At 44.1% G+C, this 12,504-nt stretch overlaps 1 protein-coding gene across 1 annotated transcript; it reads right to left on the reverse strand.

The window, feature by feature from the left end:
* Positions 1-635: 635 nt before the first annotated feature.
* On the reverse strand, positions 636-11,681 carry LOC137447370 (uncharacterized). The gene is made up of 11 exons (XM_068150834.1): positions 11,451-11,681; positions 9,059-9,193; positions 8,213-8,337; positions 7,860-7,928; positions 6,868-6,981; positions 5,975-6,090; positions 5,131-5,186; positions 3,655-3,707; positions 2,917-3,044; positions 2,328-2,484; positions 636-1,147 (listed from the first exon to the last, which is right to left on the reverse strand). The coding sequence occupies exons 1-11, from the start codon at positions 11,655-11,657 to the stop codon at positions 1,045-1,047; spliced, it is 1,263 nt and encodes a 420-aa protein (XP_068006935.1). The 5' UTR covers positions 11,658-11,681; the 3' UTR covers positions 636-1,044.
* Positions 11,682-12,504: the final 823 nt, after the last annotated feature.

Raw genomic sequence — 12,504 nt, forward strand, 5'->3', positions numbered from 1 at the left:
CCAGGCTGAGCAACCCCAGCTCCCTCAGTCTTTCCTCATAGGGCTTGTGTTCCAAGCCCCTCACCAACTTTGTTGCTCTTCTCTGGACTCGTTCCAGCAAGTCAACATCCTTCCTAAACTGAGGGGCAATAAGAACTGAGGTACTATTACAACATAACCTTATGATGCTCCCAGCAGTTGCACAGCATCACTGCCTGCTATAGAGAAAGTGGCATCTTTCCTTAATCCTTTCTTCCCAGACTTTCCAGGTTTTTTTCTTGACATGTTTAATTGTCAGTACTTCATGGCAAGATGCATCTAGGTAGGGAATACACTGAAGGCCACCTTGGGCCAGCAGCTGCCAGTGACTAACATGGATGTTGTGATTAATATGGCACCTGAGTCCAAGTGAATGATGAGAAATTCAGAACGCCTTCTAAATCAGACTACCAGACCCTTCAGACAAGGGAAAAACGTGTTTGCACCACTTATTTCATTGGCCATTAATGCTATTCCTAGAGGACACCTCATTTAGATGTGCTTTCTCCCAGTTCTTCCATTTCAGCTCTCATACAGGCACAGACAAAACTATTGAATCAGCCTGGTTTCCTGTAATGGCTTTTCCCCATGTTTTAATGACTAAAACAACCACAGAGTTCAGAAAGATAGAGCTTTTATTTCAAAAACAAATCTGACAGAGCAGAGGAACTGCAAAATCAGGTCAGAGTTCCACATGGCCCAGCATCCTGGTCTTCACAGTGGGAAGCAGCTGGCAGTTGGGGAAAAATACGAAGAGACAAAGCATAGAATGATCCCTCCCAGTGCACTCTCCCTGCAATCAGCTGTCCAGAGGGTTCCTTTAAATTGCCTCCAGACCACCATAGTGAGCAACCACTAAGAGCTGCACAACTAAAATCATATCTCATTTCTCTCTAAAGCCTTTAATACCCTTGACCTCCACAGCATCCTGAGTTCCACACTCAAAATTGAGCATTTTGCAGAGAGTAACATTTTTTTGGTGAGAGCTGCTGCTTGTTAATGACGCTGAGACAAGCTTGGGAATGTTCATGGGGGAGAGCTGTTGGCTGTAGGGTGCCAGGAAGAAAGGTCAGGTCCTTTGGCTGTTGAACCAAGCTGCAAGTTTGGAACTGGCTGGGCAACTTCATCCCTGTAAGAAGAGCAATGACGCTGAGTTAGCATCCTGTGGTGAGGAGGAAGAACCAGACACTCACCCTTTAATTTCTAACATGGCTTTGATTTGGAAGCAGATACGAGCTGTGAGACTACAGGAATTTTGTCAGCATTGCCAAATGAAGCCTTTCTGGGGCAGATCTAGAAACACCAGGATTGTCTGGACTTGCAGAAGATACCTTGTTTGGGTTTTAGCTGAGACTTTCCGTGCTGGGTGATTTCCTCCCTGATGCAGGTTTTGACAGCCAGTGAGGGGAGTGGAGCAGGCACCTGGCAGCAGCTACAGGCCACAGCCTTCCAGTTCAACCAGCGGGTGTTTGGCACTTTAATGGCCTATTTTATGTACTTTAAATGCAAATGGCTTTGCAGAAGAAACTGAGCTTTCAATCTCCTGCAACTCCTCTATGGCATTTCCTCTGACAGCCAAGAACTAACGTTCATTTTAAAAAGCAAACTGAATGTAAACAACCAAACTTGCCTTTTTCTCATGAGAGAAAAGACTCAGTAAGGAAAAGGCTCGAGTAAAAGACCAAAATAATCACGTGGCAGGAGGAACAGGACCCCACTGTGAAGCACACACTTTGTCAAGGCATTCTTGTGCTGAGTTTCTGAACATTTATCTGTCCTGTGCTCTAGTCTGACAAATGCTTAGTGAGCAAGCCTCACACTGTAAAAGTTTAGTGTTCTGCTTGGGATAAAGGTCTCATTATTTTCATAATGTGACTGACAGCCTAAGTAAGAGGCTCTAGAATGGATCCTCCACCAACTTAAACCTATATGGAGACCCACAGAAGATCCTACAGAAATCTACAGAACAACCAACCAAATAAGTGCCCATGGTTTGTGTGCAAGGATGAAGTTCTTGTACAAGTATTCCTTGTCAAACAATGCATACAGTGTTTGTCAATTTAATTAAGCACTATATGAACATAATTTAATTAAGCCCTATATGAATTAACACACTTTAATATTATATATATATATATATAAATAATTAACACAATTGAATTAAGCATTATATGAACATAACTTCTTTGTATCAGACCAAAAAAAATCTGTGCATTTATGCTTCAAGTATCTATGGAGCTACAGCCACAAAGACCAATACAAGAGGATGTTGTTGGTTTTTTTTAACCTCTTGTCTGTTCTTATTTTACCTGTAATAAAATTCAACCAAGCCCCAGCCTTGAGTCAACCCATTCAGTTGGAAATCTGCAATGCACTCATGGAAAACACCTCTTCCAGTCAGGCCATTATACACCACAGGGCAAGCCTGCTTGTCCAGCCTTGCAGAAACTTCAAAGTACTTGCCACCTTTGATAAGAGCAAATAAGGGAAGAATGTTTGCAACCTTCAGGAGGATTTTATCTCAAAAAAACCCAAACAACATCCCCCCCCCAAAAAAATACCCAAAAACCCCTCTCAAGAACTCTTATTTTTGCATATGGTTTCTTCTTATACTTTTCTAAAGAGCAATAGTTTTCCTGTCTGCTTTGTAAAGTAGCTCTTTGATCAAGTCATATTTCCAGAGCAGCTGAATCTACCTCATAACACACATTTTGACACCCTACACATATAATGTTACTTAAGCCTAGAAGTATATTTCTCAGAGTGTACCACCATGCATTTAACTTTCAGATTTGCTCCAAGGATCACATGGAATTTCGCTGACTAGCCTTTCCTCCACTAAATTAACTGCATGCCTAAAAGCTGAAGGCAAATCTAGTTGGGCCACATTTAGCTTACCAGCAGTAAAAGTCACTCCATATTCCTCCCTGATGACACCATCATCAGCCATCTCAGCCAGTGAGGCGTTGGACCGCTCAATCCCAGCCTTCCTCCCATCAGGGAAAAAGACATAACCAACAGTCAGGCTGAAGGAAAAAGAAATGGAGCAGATTTAAAGTTCAACTAACCTTCAAATGGGCCAGCACATTGACCTGCCAGAGCAGCTCAATGCTGAGCACTGCCTTCATCCATGGATAGCAGCAGGAATAAAGGACAAAGTTATATTGGGGAATATTGCAAATGATGAGTGGAGGAAGTCAAGCATGCAAAAAAGATGAGGCTTGCAGGATGGATTGTGGTGGGCAGGTGGGACAGGCAGGTCACTTGGTCCCATTTGGTTACATAACCATAACCAATGGTCTTTAGGCTTCTGGATATAGAGAGCATCAGTCATCAAGGCAGGGCTCCCTCTGTAAGCCCCACTACACATTCTTGAATAGCTGGAAGTGCTCAATTTATACCTCTAAATCATCCAGGCAACTGCATCACCCAAGCAGTAATGGAATGGAAAGGAAGAGATTGAAGGTAAAAGCTGTCCTTGTGACCAGCTGCAGATGGAAAATTGGGTGGAGAACAAGAGGGTGGGGATGGAAATTGGGCTGTACGGGTTCAAAGCAAGAATGTGCATATATGCATCCTGCAGAGCAGCTTCTGCCACCTTTATATTTTTAGCATAAACTTCCTTGGTTTACTTACTTAGTTGTGGTAGCTGGCATATTAATGACTGTTAAATGTGCTGCAGTCCCATCCTGTAAGAGACCAAACAAAAAGCAGCCTAATTTGTGCAGACTCATTTCTGTGGGTCCTACCTTGGCCTGACTAAGACACTGGCTCTAACTCAGGCTATGCAATGTGCTATGAATTCATACTTTTAAATCTTCTCAGTATCTGGCTGAGAGTTCAGGAATATAAACTCAACACAGTAAGGACAAATTAAGGACATTAAGGCAACAGAAAGTCCACAGCAAGGAGACAGAAGAGGAGGAGGGAAATAACACATGCAGAGATAGCAGCTAGCCATATTCAGAACTGATGGTCAGCCTTGTTTTGACCAGGTGTCTTTTCTAACCTGCATTCTATTCCTGAGAGCAGCATAGAGGAAAAGTGTTAAATAAGAAGGAACTGGAATCTCATGTATTTATTCATTTGTCTTTCATCCTTGAGTTTGAATCCTTTCATGCTCCACTTGGGCTGCTCTGAGCCAAATATAAACCTACGTTGTGATGTTCTACATGTAAAGCACTCAGGGTATGAGGACTCCAAACTTCAATTGGCAATAAATTTCAATTCCTTCTTAATAAACAGCCAGATGGCTTTTAATTAGGAGGGGGAAAATGGCAGTCATTTTAAGTCCTGAATAACGATGAAGGGAGAGGTTACCACCTGATTACACAGATTACAGTGCAAAAGCAGAGTCTTATTAAAAGGCACACAGGCTTATGTTAAATCACAGCAACTCCTGGATCTGCAAGTATGTGGGATTTTCTAAGGTGTGCTTATATGCTGGGGAAAGAGCTTTTATTCTGAACTCAGACTTAACTCCTGTAATTCTGTCTATAACAGAGAGTTTAAATTTCTTCACACCCGTGTTGGCAAAGGAAATGCCTTTTCAGGAGCATCTGTTCAGGTTGCATGCCAGCTTCTCAGGCCAGCATTTAGCATTTCCCCAGGCTGTGTGCTCCCAGCAGCCACAGTGCTGACTCTCCTCCAGCACAGCCACAACAGCAAAGCAGAGAATTAGAGCTCAGCACAGGCAGAAATATTTGCCGACTGCTGTCATGAAGGCTCAGGATGCCTCCAAATACCTCAGGCTCTCAATTAGTGTGACGGCACAGCTCAGCTGAGTGCTGGGTATTTGAGGCAGCTGAGAATCTATCCTGTAAGGCTGCCTACTTAAATTTATATTAAAAAGTTAAATTTAAAAAAGGAAGGAAAAAAAAAAACCCACCAAACAGTTTCAAGTTATCAAAACAACTTTTGGTTCAAAAATCTCAGTGTTTACACACGTGGTTCTGCTTTTGAGAGCATCAGTGTGTGCTAATTATGGCACCAGTTAGCACTTCTGATTGCACACTGTGGATGCCTTAGTTCTGGTTATTTAAATATAGCTCACAAGCTCAGAAACATCTCCATTTTCATAGTCAAGCAGCACATTGCTATGTGAGTACCTACTTCAAAGTGTGCCAAAATCATGACGTAACGGTAAATCTCAGACCAGTCCCGGACACCTGCCAAAAAGAACAAAATCACTCTACCTAAAGATCCCCATTGCTGGAAAAAGCAGAATAGAATAGAATAGAATAGAATAGAATAGAATAGAATAGAATAGAATAGAATAGAATAGAATAGAATAGAATAGAATAGAATAGAATAGAATAGAATAGAATAGAATAGAATAGAATAGAATAGAATAGAATAGAATCAGCCAGGGTTGGAAGGGACCACAAGGATCAGCTAGTTCCAACCCCCCTGCCATGGGCAGGGACACCCCACACTAGATCAGGCTGGCCAGAGCCTCATCCAGCCTGGGCTTAAACACCTCCAGGGATGGGGCCTCAACCACCTCCCTGGACAACCCATTGCAGGGCTTCACCACTCTCACAGTGAAGAACTTCCTCCTCACATCCAGTCAGAATGGAATGGAATGGAATGGAATGGAATGGAATGGAATGGAATGGAATGGAATGGAATGGAATAGAATAGAATAGAATAGAATAGAATAGAATAGAATAGAATAGAATAGAATAGAATAGAATAGAATAGAATAGAATAGAATAGAATAGACCAGGTTGGAAAAGACCTTCAAGATTTGACATTAACTTTGGATAAAGAACTATCCACTAACTGGTAACACAGTAAGAATATACATATCTTTAAAATGTCCTCTGAAATGTCTTAAGTTTGTGCCCAGGCATAAAATTGGTTAGATTTGAAGGTAATCTTTAGGCCCTCTGTCCTACCAGTACCAGCTACAGTGAAGGCAGCCAAGTGAGTGAATTATTTCTGGTGTTGTTACCATAAGAGTGGCTCCGAACACCTTTGAGAGAAAGTGCTTCTGTCTTCTCATGATTTATCTCAATTTCTCCAACAGCCTGACCCCACTGCTCGTGTCGGAAATGTTGGTCCCTTTGTCTGGGAGAAAGCAGAGTCAACAGGCAAAATCAAGAAGGTAGAATCAAGGCAGCCCCAATGTCAATCTGATAAGATTTATAACCCCCTAAAAAAAGGAGAGGTTTCAGAGCATCTGGCTCATGGCTATGCCAGATTTTACACATTAGCAATCATTTTTACATTTCCCAGTTACTGCTACATGACATCTATGAGACACATGAGAATGAAACAGGAACAAATTCCCACCCTGACAGACTGTAAAAATGCCCTTTGTCTGAGAAATTGCTGAACTAAGTCAGCAGGTATCATCAGCCCAGACCACACACTACTGGTATACCTATTTTCTGCTTCTATTCAGTCAACATACTATTGATGCTCATATTTTCCTCTCATCTTTTCAGCTCTCTGAAGCTTTTACAACATCCACTTTAGCTCTACTTCCAGATGATTAGATTGAGCTCTTTGCTTAGATTTACCTGTATCATTGAATTAGAAAAAACCTAAATCAGCCAGTTAGGAATTATAAAATAATGAGAAATATTCATAATGCTCAAGGTTTCACAGGCTAAAACTGTGGGCAGGTCCCTCCATCCACACATCAGGAAGACCTCAAGTTGTGTGTAATGAAACCAGGTAATGAAACCAGGATAAGAGTCATGATAAGAGCCATGTGCTTCATTCACTCACTTCCAGTTAAACTCACCTTCTAAAATCACCTGCAACAACACATGACAGACCCTGAAGAGATCTGTAGAAAAATTACTATTAACCACAGAAGAAGTTAATCTTGTCTCTTACTTTTTGACCCTTTGGAAGAACTCCATTGTCCACGGTTCCATGGCAATAGCCTGTGCAAATGTGCTGGGGTGACTGTCAACATTAAAGTTAAAGACTTCCGTGAAGTTGTCCCAACTAGGAAAAGAGGGTAAAAAATAAAAGGCACTGGTAGATTTCAGGTCATATTAGGTCAAGCTGTGCACTTGCTACTCTGACAGTGACAATTTTTGTACCTTAACATTATTGGAAAATTCCCATTTTTGCCATTTGGAATGTGTGACTACTTTTCAAGGGAATGAAAAATAAAAGGAAATTGAGGAGAGCAGCAACAGCCCTCAAGGGTCAACAGATCCCATAGAAAGGGAAGCTGGTAGAGCAAAGCCAAGTGAAAGCATGCTGCTTTCTCTCATGTAGTCTGTTCAGAGCTGCACATCACAGAATCACAGAATGTTAGGGGTTGGAAGGGACATCCAGAGATCATTGAGTCCAGCCCCTCTGCCAAAACAGGAGCACCCAGGGCAGGCTGCACAGGAACACATCCAGGTGGGGTTTGAAAGACTCCACAGAAGGAGACACCGCAGCTTCTCCAGGCAGCCTGTTCCAGTGCACCATCACCCTTGCCATAAAGAAGTGCCTCCTTGTGTTGAGGTGGAACCTCCTGTGTTCTAGCTTGTACCTGTTGTTTCTTGTTCTATCTCTGGGCACCCGCAAAGAGAGGCTGGCCCCTTCATCTTGACACCCACCCCTCAGATATTTATAGACATCGATAAGATCCCATCTCACCTTTCTCTTTTCAAGACTAAAGAGCTCCAGTTCTCTCTTTCTTCATAGAAGAGAATGCAGCATTACTTCACAATGTAGTGCTTACTCTAACAGCAAATTCATGTTTTATCAGACAAATAGAGCCAATAAACATAAAGGAAAAGCAAGGGCATGAGCCTTGGAAAGTAGTCATCAGTTCTCTAACCAAGAACTCTCTGTACATCCCCAAAGCAAATGTGAAGCACTCTTACTGAAAAGAGAATTTAACTGGCACAAGCTCTCCTTCCTCTTCACTCCACTGCTGTCGGTAGGGTCCTTTTCTGTAAGGCAAAGCATTATAATTTTGTATCACTCCCAAACAAAGAGCAAAACATTTCTTACAGGTTGGGAAATGGATGCAACAGGAGACACTGCTGAAGAATTACACTATTGTGTGCTAAGGTGGAATGTCAATGCTATGTATCACTAACTGTAATTCCATTCCATACAAATCAACAAGCACTTGTTATCAAATAGCTTTTGGTTCAAGTTGGTTGAATATATTTCCAGATAGAGTCAAAAAAAACTTGGTTTTGTGTATGGATAAATGAAAGTGCTGCAATACCTGAGCAGTCCATCAAAGTTTATTTTCCAGCGTGCTTGGGGCTCTAAGTATTCAATAGTGAGCCCTCCTCCACTCCAGAGCTCTTCAGATTCATCACTCACCATCATGTTCGGATGTTGTGGGTGCTAGAAAGACATTTCAGGGAAACATTTGCTTAATTCAATAGTGAGGATGCAATGTGGGTGAATTCCTGCTCTGATGGTCTTCTGCATGACATTTGGTTGAATTGGCTTTTCAGTTCTACCTTCTGTGTGGTTATTAGAACAGGAAAATTGTATCTAAGCCACCTGAATTATAAGATGACACATTATTGCTTCAGATAACACAACTGCATTACTTGTGTGAAAGGAGGCCACTACAAGAGCTCAGCTTATGCTCACAGCTGTCAAGCTTACAGCCAAGCCATTGCAGGGCTTTGGGGTAAATTTATTTTTAGACTGAATTTGATGCAACTCTAAACTGATTTATAAATCTAGTGCATGCAAGCTCCCAAAACTCCTCAGCTGCTCTTTGAAAAATATGTCCTGTCTCCTAAAGCTGTCAACTGGTTCCACTCCATCTGAAGATGAGGAGAAAATTCTGTGCTCTGAGGTTGCTAGAGCCCTGGAGCAAGCTGCTCAGAGATGTTTTGAAGACCCTTTCTCTGGAGAGATTCTAAACACGGTCCTGGACAACCTGCACTGGGTGACCCTGCTTTAGCAGGAGGGTTGGACTAGATGATCTCCAAGGGTCCCTTCCTACCCCAGCCAACCATTCTGTGAATATTCTTTTGCCTGGAATTCTAACAATGGTTCAAGGTAGGAGTTAAACTCTGCTCTTGAATTTCATCCTATATCCACCACTTACTTCAAACTCTCCTATTCCATCCACCCTCAGGAAGAGCCACATCTCACAGATCCCATCAGGACGTTTTGCAAGACGAGCAATCACAAAGGTTTTGTTGGTCTCTGCAAAGCCGGTGAAATAAACCGAATCAAGAGCCTAGGGAATGGGAAAAGGAAAGGGAAATGGACCTCAGCTCCAGCTGGAGGCAGGAAAAGAGAGGCAGAAGGTGAGTAATTCTTTGTTTTCCCTATGCTTCTTCTCAGGACTCAGGTTTTACTTTCATTTTTAATATTTAATAGCAGGCAATCAGCAAACAGCCAGAGAGTTTTGCAAGCAGCAGTGAAGCCTCATTTGTAAGAATGGGCAGTCCATGTGCTCAGAAAATGACTGAGATCCACAACATTTAGTCAAACAACAATAACATCATAGAGTGACACAAAAGCATTCATCTTTTCCTTTTCTTCCTCTCTCCCCGCCCCCCCCCCCCCCCCCCCCCCGCCACCATTCCTTATCAGGAAGCAGAGAGGAAGCAGACAAGAAGCTGGTTTAGAGAGAGAATGTAATTACTGCATGATAGGCTTGGACAAGATGAAATATTATCCTGAATTAAGATGATTAATTTGCAACAAGGAGTTCCCTTGACCAAACTTTATGAAATCTGTCCCCAATAAGCATGTCTGTGAGGATGAAATGGAGCTAGAATCACGTCGTTTCCCTGGCTAGCTCCAAGCTGTTAGGCATCACAACTAATACTTAGGGCAAACAGAACTAAAATGGAACAGAATGATAGTAAATAATAAGACAATTAGCAGTTAATCAACAATTATCAGTTGGCCTGGTGTAGGTCCACTTAAAACCACACATCTCAGAGACCATTAGGCACAGAAATTTACAACTCAGATGTACACTTTCACACACCATTCTGCAGAACTTGCTCACAGGGAAGTTTTATAAGCTGGGACATGGAAATCAAGATTCAGGAATGCATTTTTGGGCATGGATGAAGTTCTGCTTTTGGAAAACTATCCATCATAAAATGCCAAAAAAAATAAAGAATATCAGATTGTTCTTGTCCTTACGTGTGTAATTACAGGGGGTGGGAGGGTTGCGGTATTGAGGGCACAGAGTCTGGAAACACATTCAGAGCAATTCTGCTGGCTGCCAACACAAAAATTCAGAGACATCACTTCTGGAAGTGTTTTCCAGATGTGTTTTTGTACCTCTTTTGGAAGGGTGGCTCCACTGTTGCTGCCTAGAGGAGCAAAGAGGAAAGCACAGACCTCTTGGGTTTGCCTCTAACCACCCTGGCTGTCAGTTTGATGTGGAAGCAGGTGTCACCCTTGCCCTATCAAATCCAGTTAAGACTGTGAAAACACTTCAAAACGCTCTAAGCAGCAGTTTAATTAGTAGAAATGAAATGCAAGAGAACACAGTCTCTTTATTTAAAGGCTAAGCTGAAGCCTCAATGCATTTGTTAAGTAATGCGAGTTAAGAATTCCCAGAAGGCTCCGGGAAATGTTAGCAAGAGGTTGATTTTTCACATAAATTACTTAGGATCCAAAATTTCAGAGGATATCTTGGTGAGGCAGGGAAAACTGAGGGAAATCCTTTCTCACCAGCCTCTATGCTTCCCCTTGTCATCAAGGAACACAGAAAAGCCCACCTTAATCTCCCAGGTAGGCATGGTGAGTATTTGACAGGATGGTCCATGAACATAGGCAAGGTACAGCTTGTACATAAGAGGGTTTATTAGTTTTTTAAGCTGACAAATACACCTGGAAAATTAGATTCCATTCACTAAGTGTGCTAAAATAAAAGGGTTTTGTGGCCCATAGTATATCTGCCTTTTCCCACCAACATCAGCTGGTCTGATTAGAGTTAACCACTCTCCCTGCAAGGGTCAGCTAAGGTGACAGTCCCAACCTGCTCTCAGTGAGATGCATTTAAGGTAGAGAGAAGGATGTGGGTCCTGATGTTTCAGGAGTTGGGCGGTAGAGGATGCCAGACACCCAGGATACAGGGGATAGGGTACAAGAGGGATGAAGGTCTCACAGCAATATAGGGTTCTGGGGTGTAGGGGATACAGAGGCAGATGCACATCCCTGAGGGATGTGCGTTTTGCAGATGGAGGTGGTGTGGGACCAGCAGGGTACAGGTCCAAGGAGAATGAGGAAAATGGGTCCCAGAAGATGAGGGTCCCAGGGTTTGGATGATAGGGATACAGGGGATGGGGTCGCAGGAGAAGGGAGTTCCAGGGATGGGAGAGAGGATGCTGGGGATGGGGTCCCAAGGGAACAAGGGGGTGCCAGGGCAGGGGGAGACAGAAGTACTAGCAAAGAGAGCGTCACAAAAGCGGGCGCCAGAGAAGGGGACCCCAAGCCTTGGGGTGCCGGGAAAGCGGCGGGACACTCACGTGGGGGTCGGGGCGGAGCGGCCGCGGCCGCCGGGGCTCCGCGGGAAGTGCGCCAGCCGCCCGCTGCCTCCCGGCGCCGTGGAAAAGCAGGAGGCAGCCCAGGGCCCAGCGCTTCAGCGGGACCCAGGAGACGGGAGCCGCCGCCCGCCGTGCCCCGAGCAGCACCGCCAGCAGCACGGCCGCCAGCAGCGCCAGCAGCCCCGGCATGGCGGCGCGGAGCGGAGCTCGGTGCTCGGTGCGCGGAGCTGGGCGCTGCCTCCGGCCGCCGCCAAACCCCGCCTTGGGGCTGCGGTGTCCCGGAGCCGGTCGCGGTCATTTCCGTGAGGGGTTTGTCCCGGCTGTGGAAGCGCTGAGGTCACTCTGGAGCGTTGCATTTTTGCCTTTTATTTTGTAAAATAGTTTTGTGGGGTGGTTTGTTGTTGTTGTTGTCGTTTTTACATTGTTTTCCCCCGGGAAACGGTGCCTCTCAATGGACGCGCTCAAATGAAAGCTCGGGCACTTCCCTGGAGAGGTACAGCCAAGTTTCGAGCCAGTGCGCCAGGTTGAAGTGTGGTAGTGCAGCAGAAGTGGGACGCAGGGTCTGCCCCCTGGAGCTATCCAGGAGTGTCAGGGCAATAGCTCTTATCCGATGCTGAAGGTTGTAGGCGTTCACAGAATGGTAGAGTGATTTTGGTTGGAGATTACCTTTAAGATTATCGAGTCAAATCATTCTCTACCAAGTCTGGTGCTAAACTATGTCCCTCGGCACTACATGTCTGTGACTTCTAAAACACCTCCAGAGACAGAGACCCAACCATCTCCCTGTGTGGCAGTAAACTGAGTTGGTTGTGCTTAGTTAATGTAAATGGGAGACTTTAACCCACCACACCCTGGGAAACCCATTCCAGTGTTTGGGAACCCCTTCAGTGAAGAAGTTTCCTCTAATATCCAACCAAAACCTCCCCTGGTGCAACTGGATTCAAACATTGTAGATTTCAGACCATGAGACCATGGTTTATTTGGCTGTCAGTTCATATCCTTTGCTTGCTCCTGTTGCCATCCAATGGGCAGTGGA

Source organism: Melanerpes formicivorus, unplaced genomic scaffold (assembly GCF_026170545.1).
Source record: "Melanerpes formicivorus ecotype bairdi unplaced genomic scaffold, bMelFor1.0.p_v2 SCAF_20, whole genome shotgun sequence".
Lineage (NCBI taxonomy): Eukaryota > Metazoa > Chordata > Aves > Piciformes > Picidae > Melanerpes > Melanerpes formicivorus.

Coding starts and splice junctions, on each gene's coding strand:
- LOC137447370 (XM_068150834.1), bottom strand. CDS start 11,657: ATGCCGGGGCTGCTGGCGCTGCTGGCGGCCGTGCTGCTGGCGGTGCTG. Junction 7,929..8,212: donor AACTTTGATGGACTGCTCAG/GTATTGCAGCAC, acceptor TTTGCCTTACAG/AAAAGGACCCTACCGACAGC. Junction 3,045..3,654: donor ATGCCAGCTACCACAACTAA/GTAAGTAAACCA, acceptor TTTTTCCTTCAG/CCTGACTGTTGGTTATGTCT.